At 43.3% G+C, this 11,502-nt stretch overlaps 1 protein-coding gene across 1 annotated transcript in view; it reads left to right on the forward strand.

The window, feature by feature from the left end:
- fat4 (FAT atypical cadherin 4) overlaps positions 1 to 10,575 on the forward strand; it is a 101,135-nt gene extending 90,560 nt beyond the window's left edge. Inside the window, exons 14-17 of the mRNA XM_006798907.3 lie at positions 433 to 557; positions 2,542 to 2,759; positions 4,377 to 4,638; positions 7,422 to 10,575. Of these exons, the coding sequence (XP_006798970.2) occupies positions 433 to 557; positions 2,542 to 2,759; positions 4,377 to 4,638; positions 7,422 to 9,331 (2,515 nt within the window). The 3' untranslated portion in view covers positions 9,332 to 10,575. The remainder of the gene's footprint in view (positions 1 to 432; positions 558 to 2,541; positions 2,760 to 4,376; positions 4,639 to 7,421) is intronic.
- The last annotated feature ends 927 nt before the right edge of the window (positions 10,576 to 11,502 follow it).

Here is an 11,502-nt window from a genome sequence, read left to right on the forward strand (position 1 = left end):
CTCCCGCTCCCAGCCTCTCTCCATCTCCTTTTTCTTCTTCCCATCTGTCCGTCTTCTCTAACCTCCTTGACTCTCGCTGTGGGACATCTGTTCACACTTTCAAACCCTCTCGGGAGTTTTTAAAAAGATGTCTTCTTTTTTTTTTGAAGTACAAATGGAAGATTTTTGACGGGGGAAACCAATTGCAGAATTCCCGAGAATTTTTTTCCTCACTGTCTCTTCCTCGTGAATAGCGAAGCGAGGACAGATCTTTTAATATGCTAATTCTCTGAGGTTCTTTATGGGTTTTTTTGTATTGCCGCACGGGAATAGAAATCACAGCTCATCTGCTCCTGTTTTTGGAGTTTCCTTTTTCCGCGGACCCCCCGCCTGTGTGGCTGACTTGTCAAATTCACTGTCTGATTGTCAGTTTGTGTGTTATTGTGTCCATAGATGTCCGAGACTGGAAGGAGCCTGCACCACCAGCTCCTGCAGACACGGGGGCACCTGTGTGGACCACTGGTCTTGGCAACAATGCCAGTGTGTGGATGGCTTCACTGGCAAATTCTGTGAGAAATGTAAGTATATGTCTTTGAAGTCTCTCTTTTTGCTGAGTTTGCACTTACTTAGGAATATTCTGCCATGATTATTTATGAATTATCCCTCCTGAGTCATCATACTGCACCATGTAGCTTAATATAGACCACATCGGTGGGTTCTGAGCTTCATTTCAAAGCATCTGTGTACTTTATAGGAGATAAATTAGACTTGCATCAGAGACCTAAAAAAAATGCAGAAAACCCTTTGAGACACATGAGAACTGACAGAAACTTATAGCTACTGTGTAAGGTGCAACATTGTGTTTTGCGGTGTTATCGGTAATTATTACCAGATTTTTTTCAAAGACTTTGATATTGTTACTGGAAACAAACAAGATCATTACTGCGAGCTTTTCCCTGTTTGCCATCAGGTTTGATTTTGTGGGAAATCTGCTGGTTTGCTTACTGGCACGAAAAAAAGGATGAGAGACATTTTCTTCTAGCACACATGGAGCAGAGCAGGCTTTCTTAGTGCCATATGTATTGTTTGCTGGAAAGAGAAAAGAAAAAAAAATAAACAACAACAAGAAATGCAGTGAATAAAATATGTCTGGTTAATTTAATTTAAAGAACAGATTGTGTAAAGATTTACATTTTTGAACCCTGTGAATGTGGGACAGAAACATTCATCCTCAGATAATAAGTGGCACGAAAGACTTGTGCTACAGTCCTATTAGAGAGAACAGTGGTTGGAGTTTGCGGCACAACCAAAATTATTGCGATTTGGTACAATGAAAATGCAATTTTGCAACTTTGCGGACATTTTTTGAGATAATATGCTAATTAACTGTGATAAATAAGCAAGAAAATCCCATCTACTTTCACAATAACTGCTTACATTCAGGGTCAAAATCTTACAAATAGTGATAGTTACTGCAGAATGGTGACTTTGCTACAAAATGACATAGGTGCTCAGCAACATTGCTCTTATTTGGGAATAGAACCAGAATACAACCGGCTGAGTTGAGTCCCCTGTTGCAAAGAGACCCATCGCAGAGAAGTTGCACCCATTAGCCCAGACTGACTGAGACTGATTGCAACATGTTGGGAATCTCTCTGGATCAGTAAATTAGACGGCAGTTGTCTCAGATGGAATGGAGTTCAAGTCAGACTACAGTTGTCTAGACACAGGTTGCCTCCCACACCTGTCCAGCTGTGCTCGTGCAAAGGTTGAAGGTGTTGCAGGCTCAATCTCTCGGCAGGAACTGGTCACTGCAACTACTTGCAGTCAGTCTCTGACAGTAAAAAAAATCACCAACACCAATTTTTCTGAGTCTCAGAGTCATCGGTGACTGTCGATAAATCTTAGAATCTGTTAAAATTCTGTTTCATTTTCATCTGTGCTCTTATTTCTAAGCACATTTTAGATAGAAAACTTAAAAGTGACTTTTGAGCCTTTTTTCCTTTTTCCAAAATATACAAATATCCTCATAAATACACTGCTTTCATGAAATAATCACATCAGTGTTTTATTAACATTCATATGGCTATTTATCCTGGATAACATACTAATCTTTTAATAGTGTCTTAGCAAGAGGGCTCATATTCATTATAGTAATAATGAAATATGCCAAAAGGCTTGTTGCTTCTTGAAATGAAATGATGCAATTAGCAATGCCTCAGGTTGATAGTTAACATGCACACAAAATTCACGTGCCATCCCACTAAGTAATAATGAGATGGCTTGTTTTCATTTCAGTTATTTTCCTACTTAATCTCTATTAGAAATCATTATCTTGCTCAGCGATACACGGGCTGTTCTGAAAACTGACTCGATGATGTTATGGGAAGATATCAGTAATCGCTGGTAAGAATGGAAGGACCGATTCGCGGTTATGGCAGTCGGATTAGGAAAATCATTTGCACCTGACCGTCCGCCAGGAGCAGAGTGGAAATGGAAGTTTAAAAGCCGCCTGCGAAACTCGTGTGAAGTCACAAGATATTTTCTGTCTTTCTCACACAGACATGACAGCCGACACCGCTCTGTCTCTGGACGGCACTGGCCGCCTGGACTACACCCTGAAGCAGAGCCCAAAACGTGACATCTTGCTGAGACGGTCTCTGCAGGGAACGACCTCTGACCCCATGGGTCCCAGCAACTTGAAGGTCAAGTTCAGGACACGCAGCAAGACCGGCACTCTGCTGCACGTGCAAGAGAGCAGCAACTACACTACTGTTAAGGTGAGGAAGGTTGCCTTGTGTGTGAGTTTAATGAGTTGGCAATGAAGAGTTAATTTCACAATAAAAGCTTTCCAAATCATGCTTGTGAACAGTAAATAAGTAGCTATGCTTAGAAAGGGAGGCTATTCACTAAAATTTAAAGCCCTGGATCAACTCAGGTCTAGTAAAATGAAGCTTCTGTCTTTGATGTTTCATAGATTATCTATGAAGTTACTATGTAGATGATATTTTAAGCACCTACGTACCAGCTTCTTTTGGTATGACAGAGCTGTAGACCAGGCAGTATCTTGCATCACTAACAGTATTTACGCCACAGCTCCTGATACACTGTTAAGACACCTTGAACATTTGTATCCTAAACATGTCTAGGTAATATATATTTCTGTGTGTGCTACGTTCCACTTTCATTCTAGGAAATCTACCCCGTCTTTCTCGCCCACTTTCTTTTACTCCAGTCTGTCTTTTCTCTCGTCTCGTCCTGTTCAGTACACCCTCCTCCCTTTGCCTGACCCTGGGCAGCTGCCCAAAGAAGCCTGAGCGTTCATTCATCTTCTTCTATTTCCATGTAGACACCCTGCAGTCTCAGCACCATCAACCCGTTCCCACTCCAGCATCGGGCTTTGTCTCCTATGATTTTGTTTTCCGCCACTGAACGGCTTCTGGTGCTCATCAAATCACCACTGCGGCTTCCTAAATAGTCCAGAAAAGTATTATAAGTGCTTTGAAACCTAAAAACAAAAGAGCAGTAGGGGAATACATACTGTGGGTGTACATATGTTGAGAGAGAACTATATAAACTGAGAAATGAAAAACAAGATGTTTAATAGATAAACTCCTTGATTGGTTTTCCAGCTTGAGAGCTCTTAGTATTCTTTGGCTGGGGAGACTTCCACTTTTCCCTTTTTACATCAATTCTTCCGGAAGCGACTTATCACTGCTGATTTTGGGGGAGGTGGGTAGGATTACTTTTCCATCGAAGTCGGGAGAACACATGAGATTACCATACACAGTGTAAGCCACAAATTTGCTGTGCGTGCCAAAGCGAGCTTGATTAATTTCTTTTTAAAGCACAATCGTCATCCCTCTTCAGTGAAGAGCCTTCTCTTGTGGCCGTTGGAATATATGCGCTTTCTCTAAATTTGTCGTGCTTGAGCTTCTGATCATCTTCTGGCTGAGTGACTGTAGCTACACACACAAGTTGTGAGAACATGATTGACTGCAGTGTGTCCCAGTGGGAGAAAGATTTATAGTATGAGCATCCAGCTGCATTTTTGTTTTCGATCTCCGACCAGAGTCTGAAAGCACTGCGGTGGTAGTTTTGTGGGGACTGAGACAAGACTTCCTCTCATCGGTCATGATTGATACTGACACGATAACTTATTGCATTAATCTAAAAAACTGCCGTTTTAACCATTGTTTATCTCGACGTTCTTCAAAGACTATTTTTATTTTATGCTTGACATCAGAAATAATGGCAGTTTGCAGATTCACATGATTGTTAATGTCTTTTATATACTGTTTATATGCATGTTTTTACCAAAGCCAGCTAGATCCGGTTTACTCTGATCACTCTGAGCTGTGAGCGAATAACTAAAATCTAAAATGTGCTTCTCTCAGCTGAGGAACGGCAACATCCACTACATCTCAGACGCCGGCGTTGCGGGGAAGGTGGAGCGCACCGTGGTAGACGCAGTGGTTTCAGACGGCCAGTGGCACACGCTACAGCTGGTCAAGAACAGCTCAGCCACTGTGCTTCAGGTGGACAACGGCCAACCCAGGGTCATCCAACATCCCACACAGGATTTTGGAGGTCTCAGCGTTTTAACCTTTTCGCTTGGTGGGATTGGGCCGGGGCCAGCTCAGCAGAAAACTGGAGCAGGTAAGCCTGGACAGTGTAGCTGTTACCTGTCATTGATTGGGGGGGAAGAGTAAAAATGATGGACATGTGGACATATCGGCATTTGGGGTGTACATTTTCCTGCATCTAATCTTTACCAGCTTTCAGTTTGGATTTGGGAGACAGACACTCTCTAAGATTAAGATTAAGATTAAAACATTTTCCTTTTGGTAAAGCTTATAGTTAAGGCTTTCCTTAGTTCCTTAGTTATGCTGCAGTAGACTTAGGATGCTGGGGGCTTCCCATGATGCACTGAGTATTTCTTCTTCACTTACTTACGCCACTTTGCATTTAATCAGTAGTTATTATTCATCTCTGGCCCTTTTCCACAGTATGCTTTTTGTCCTGTCTCCCTCCCCTCACCCACAACCAAGTCTCAGCAGATGGCCACCCACTCCTGAGCTTGGTTTTGTCTGAGGTTTTCTCCTCATAAAAGGGAGTTTTTCCTTCCCACTGTCGCCAAGGGGCTTTCTCTCTATTCTTGTACGGTCTTTACCTTACAATATAAAGTGCCTCAAAACAACTGTTGCTGTGATTTTCCACTATTTAATTCCAGAATTTAGTTGGAATTGGCAGGAAAACTGAAACTTTTGGAAAAAAGCTCCATGCAAAATAAAACCTTTTCTTCACAATGACATACCCTGTCTGCGACCAGACACCTAAAATAACTTCAGAATTCCAGGGTTTGAAAAGGACCCAGATGATTACCAGACGTTGATCGAGAGAAAGCATGTTGTTCCTTGTAACAGAAGGTTTTGGTTAACAGTAGTCACTCACACATAGTATTTTTTTGCTCTCTACATGTTGGAACAATCAATATAGCTTAACTAGCCAAAGTTAGTGGACTAAGAAGTAGAGAGGCTTTATGTAACATATATATTATCTATATAGAATAAATAGTTGCTGCAAACCAACAAGGTTAAAAATGGAAGACGTACAATAAGTTTTCTTGCATATAAGTTTTATTTATCAATATACAGGGTTTGCTGCCTATAATCACTAGTTAAACAACACATACTGCTGCCACTGTCAGAAAACTACACTGTTGCTACGACTTGACGCTGCAGAACTGGTGGCAGAGTGGGACGGTGAAACTCACCATCCGTTTGCCAGATTTGCTTGTAACTGGCTGCTAAGAGCTTTAATGTACTGTGACTGTAGTGTTGCAGAGTTGAACCCCCAAATTACAGGATAAATCTGAATGGGAAAAGTTAGAGAGGTGAGTTTGCCCTTCCTTAATTCCACTACAGATCCTGACACAAGACTGTTGGTGTGTCTAAAGAAATCGCATTTAGTCAGAACAGCTCCTGTGCCTCCTCTTCCTCCTCCTCCTCCTCCTTCTCATTAAAAAGGCTTTTCTAAAAAAAAAAAACTCATCACATCTAGTCAAGAAAATCAAATTTTAGATACATGACGGTCCAAGTGGAATACATTTAACAATAGTTTCACACACATGTTAATGATTTTGAAAAACTCATTCACTCTTTACCCTGCGTAAATTACACATCTAGCAGTGTTTTTACATGTTATGGAAAGCTTTTCTGCGACTAAAGGTGTGTGCATGGACATATAGCACAAGTATGTGACAGCACACGTGAGCTCGTGAATCTTTATGAATTCAGTACCCATTTTTTTTCTCCTGCATATGAATTAATAGTCTGCTCTTTGAATTGCTGACCATATTTGGTGGCGATCCAACAAGACTCTGAGTAACTGGCCTGAAATCTATTTCTATTTGACGCTGCGAAGATTAAGTTATGAATTTACAGTAGTTAAATAAATGTTTCTTTATCAGAGTATCATTCATGGACAAAATAACTAATTATAATTTAATCTGACTTCGCCTTGGAACGTCTGTCTGCGGAGCCTCATCGACTCTTTTCTTAGTTTAGATTTAAATCACAGATCAGATGTCCTCGAGCATGAGTTAAGAACAGTTTGGAAAAGGTGAAAGAGAGGGTTTCCAGGAGGAGGTAATGCAGCACAGTAAATTTCAGGGTTTCAGGGGAGGGAAAAACTAACCTAATACTATGGACTAATATGGTAAAAATGAGCAATTTGGATGATTTGTCAACCTCTTTTACACAAAGACTGGGGCATATTTCAAAAAAAACATATTCTCAGCAGCACGCAGATCTGTGGCAGACTGTTTGTGAACCCAACCCCTAACTCAGTGTGTATCTGAGCATTTGTGTAGCGCTGTGTACTCACTTTCTGAGGGCTAATGAAAAGACACAAATGGATTTAATCTGCACTGGGATAAATTCAATAAAAATGTAATTGCACCAGTGAGGCAGCACTGTTAGGCAACACACAAAGCAAGAGATTAAATGGGACACAGAGACGTTCATCCAACCCAGATGGATGTCTTGAAGCTATAATGCCTCTGACGATGGATTCTCTGTTATAAAATATTTCATATTTCTTCTCTTAAATTGACCAGTGATTTATTCTGCCAGTTTTTAGAATATGATTTTTCTATTTTTTTCATTGGAGGAGGTGCTTTCCATGATGAAAATCTTTTTATCCTAAGCTTGAACCAATTACCCATCTAAACAAAATTCCTTCAGCTCTTATTATAGTTGCCAGTTCCTGGTATTTATGAGGAAGCAATCCAGCTTCAGCAGACGTTTTGAAAAAAAACAAACAGTCGGTCTGGTGGCAGTCAGAAGCAATTCCCCTTCAGGCCACTGTAATGTCCCTGTTAGCTGCTGTTGGCTGTTTCTTGTTATCTGAGCCCTTTCTTTTCTTCTTTTTGTCCACAGGTTTTGACGGCTGCTTGGCTTACGTGAAGTACAACAGAGAGAACCTGCCATTTATGGGAGAGCACAGCCTCGTCACTTTAACCAAGACCAGTTCATCCGTCAAAATAGGCTGCAGAGGTCCCGACCTGTGTGAGAGCAATCCATGCTGGGATGGCCTCATGTGCGTCAACCAGTGGTACACATACCAGTGTGTCCCGCCTGGCGACTGTGCCTCTAATCCCTGCCAGAACCAAGGCAGCTGCGTGCCGGACCCCCACTCTGGTTTCACTTGTGTATGCTCCGAGCTCTACACAGGCAAGACTTGTGAGACCCTGGTGGCCTGTCTGGGAGTCGAGTGCCCTCAGGGTACCGTGTGCAACACGGCGAATAATGGTGGATTTGTCTGCAGCCCCAGTCCCACATCAGAGACAATGGTCCTTCCCATCTGGGCGGTGCCAGCTATTGTTGGCAGCTGTGCCACTGTCCTTGCCTTGGTGGTGCTCAGCCTGATCCTGTGCAACCATTGCAAGGACCGCAACAAGACCAAAGTGCCAAAGGAACCCAAGGAAAAGAAACCCAAGGAGAAGAAGAAGAAGAAAAAGAAGAAGGGTAGCGAGAATGTAGCATTCGATGACCCAGATAACATCCCACCATATGGAGATGACATGACGGTACGGAAGCAACCGGAAGGGAACCCCAAACCAGACATCATTGAGAGGGAAAACCCTTACCTGATCTATGATGAAACAGACATTCCTCACAACAACGAGACGGTCCCCAGTGCTCCCTGTGCCCCCTGCAATGCCCCAGAGGCAGATATTGAACATTACGATATAGACAATGCCAGCAGTATCGCTCCTTCGGATGCTGACATCATCCAACACTACAAGCAGTTTCGCAGTCACACGCCCAAGTTTTCCATCCAGAGACACAGCCCGCTGGGCTTCGCCAGGCAATCTCCCTTACCTCTCGGAGCAACAAGCTACACCTACCAGCCTCAGTACACCCAAGCACTGAGATCCACCCCCCTCAGCCATTCCCACTCAGCCTGTCCTACTCCAAACCCTCTCTCCAGACACTCTCCAGCCCCATTCACAAAGCCCTCCTCCTTCTACCGAAACACTCCCACCAGAGAACTCAACCTGGCTCGTCGTGAGGGCAGCCCGCTGGATCTGCACAATGATATGTGCCAACCGCCACCCATGTTCAACTACGCCACCCGGTTGGGGAGGCGCAGCAAGAGTCCACAAACCATGGCCGGCCACGGCCACACCTCGAGGCCCGGCAGTCGGCTGAAGCAGCCGATCGAGCAGATCCCGTTGGAGACGGGGCCTCCTGTGGGGCTGTCCATCGAGGAAGTGGAGCGGCTTAACACTCCACGTCCACGCAACCCCAGCATCTGTAGCGCTGACCACGGGCGCTCCAGTTCAGAGGAGGACTGCCGCAGGCCGCTGTCAAGGGTTCGTAACCCCGCTGACGGCATTCCTGCCCCAGAGTCCTCTTCAGAAAGTGACTCACATGACTCCTTCACCTGCTCAGAGATGGAGTATGACCGGGAGAAGCCTGTGTCCTACAGCTCCCGGGTTCCCAAGCTCTCGCAAGTCAACGAGTCAGACGCTGATGACGAGGACTACGGCGGGAGGCTTAAACAGAGGCGTTACTCAAGTCGGAGGGCAGAAGGAGGGCCTGGCGTTGCCCAGATGCCCTCTACTGACCAGCACTACACCCTACCCCACAAACTGGGTCAGCAAGCCGGTGGCTTCAACTGGGACAATCTGTTGAACTGGGGCCCTGGCTTTGGACATTATGTAGATGTGTTCAAGGACTTAGCCTTGCTTCCCGAGAATGCGGCAGCAAAAGACATTGAAATGAACAGTGGAGATGGCTCAGTGACCATTCTTAATGAAGGAGAAGCTGAGCAATATGTATGAGACTATTTATTACAATGTTGTACAATATGGTGTCGTTCTCCAATTAAAAAAAAAAAGAAGAAGACTGTACATTTCCAGAGAACATTGGACTTCATGTGTTTTGCATAACTCAAAATAATAAGACGACTTTTAATGCAGTAAGGCAGAAAAATGGCACCTGTAAAAGAACAGATTTCATCGTGAGCCACCTTGGAACGGTTTACCAGTCTTTTCTAGGTTCAGACTGTACATTCGTGCATTCATCTCTCTGAGGCCTCATTACAACATATCCACTGACACTGAAGAAAGAAGTCCATGTCTGAATTCAATTTGGTGACTGCAAAACTCCATTCACATTATCTTGATTAAACACTTCTGTTCTTTATTACCAATACTGCTTCTCCTTTCCAGAACCTTCTGTCACATTCGCAGTGGAGAGATAAGAGAGTAGATAATTTAAAAACTCACAGGAAGAGAATTCCATAGAGCAAGAGAAATCTCCCAGTTTCTGTCTTTTTAGGGTCATTTTTCTAATTTACTTAAAAGGAAGCATGTGTGTTTGATCTAACTGCACCTGTAGGTGAGGGGACACAGCCCTCAGTGTAAAAGTATGAACGTTGCTTTGCTCGCACGGTATTGCAGACCCCACCGATGTTATGATCCCTCTGTGTCTGTCCGTTTGCCTGCCCTGGTGTGTTTTCTTAGAGACGACTGGCTAAACGCTCCAAAAGTGAGATTTAATCAAGCCCCCTGCCTTACAGACATTTGAGGATTTCAGTACGGGACAGAACTATTCTGGTTTTTGGGCCCAAGTTCAGGAAGAGAGGAGATTTTTCAGGAGGGATGATGGTGAGGGTGTCGTTAGTCACAAAACCACATTGTCAGACCAGCCAAGTGTTTTCAGGCAACGATGATGATGATGATGTATGAATCCTGTAAACATGACCCCAACTAAAACACTATGAACTTGTGTACATTTTTTTTTAAATTCATGAGCAATCATGGAATCATTTGTCTTGATGTTGGCGTCCCTGTTCATTATTTTGACATGTATGGTTTCTACATTTTTGTACTGTTTATTAACTTAAATTACTTAAGCTGTGTTTTTATGAATATTTTCATATGCTGAAATGTATGTTCTTACTTTCGGGGAAAGTAAGATTGAAGACTTATTTTTTACATTTGTTACAAATGTAACATCAGTATTTTCCACTTTTGATAAAACTATAACATGCTGTATGCTTTGTACCTGTAAAAAGCCAATAACAGAATAAAAAAAGTATTTATTTAAATGTGCTTTGTTTCTCTTTTTCCCCTCCTCCTTTCATTTAGATGCATGTAAGCGTTGGCAGTTTTTAAAAATAGCCACCTTCATGCTCAGATTACACCCCTTCCCAAATCATTCGGGTGGTAAGTTATTCTGTATTTTTGCCTCAGTCTGTGCAGTTTTTCATTTGTGCAGAGTCTCAACTAAACATTTGAAAAGGCAATTCAGGACCCGAACGAAACTGAGCCACCTCACTCGCAGCCAAACAAAACATCAAGCGGACTCCACGACGCAGGGCCCTATATTGCTTTCAACAATTATTTACATCTGTCTTATTGAGCAGAAAGGCTTTTTTTTCTTGTCATAGCTCAGTGATTCAGCATGCAACATGCTTATCTGCTCCATCATCGAGGGGAGAGAGGCCACAAGAGAAAAGGCAGGGAGCCATGAACCCCGTGAAGAGTGACAGCCTGAATCTGGGTAATATACCACGAGGGGCTCGGTCTTGCAGAGAAATCTGTTGACCTAAGCCTCTTTGAAAAGGTTCTACCACTCCAATGCTGAGATAATAAAACAATGATAATGAGGAGTTGGGTGGGTAGTGGGACGAGTGAGTGGGAGATGAATTCAAACAAACCTTACAGTGTCTTCTCTGGTGTGACGGTGGGGGCTCTGAGACATCGGGCAGAGGCAACTTCAGGAGCAAAGTCCCCCCACCATCCTCTCTATAGGTAAGAAGAAGAAGAAGCGTGTATACCTAAAGGGAACATTGTTCTACAGTGCACAAGGATGTGAAACACTCATGAAAACTGACATGAATCTGTCTTCCTGATTTTCTTGGGGGTTGGTTTTGTGACGTGATGTGTATGCGTGTCTTTTTGGGAGGGGTGTCCTGCTGTTTTTGGATGTTTTCCACATGGCTCCT

Source organism: Neolamprologus brichardi, chromosome 2, assembly GCF_056152115.1.
Source record: "Neolamprologus brichardi isolate AB-2024 chromosome 2, ASM5615211v1, whole genome shotgun sequence".
Lineage (NCBI taxonomy): Eukaryota > Metazoa > Chordata > Actinopteri > Cichliformes > Cichlidae > Neolamprologus > Neolamprologus brichardi.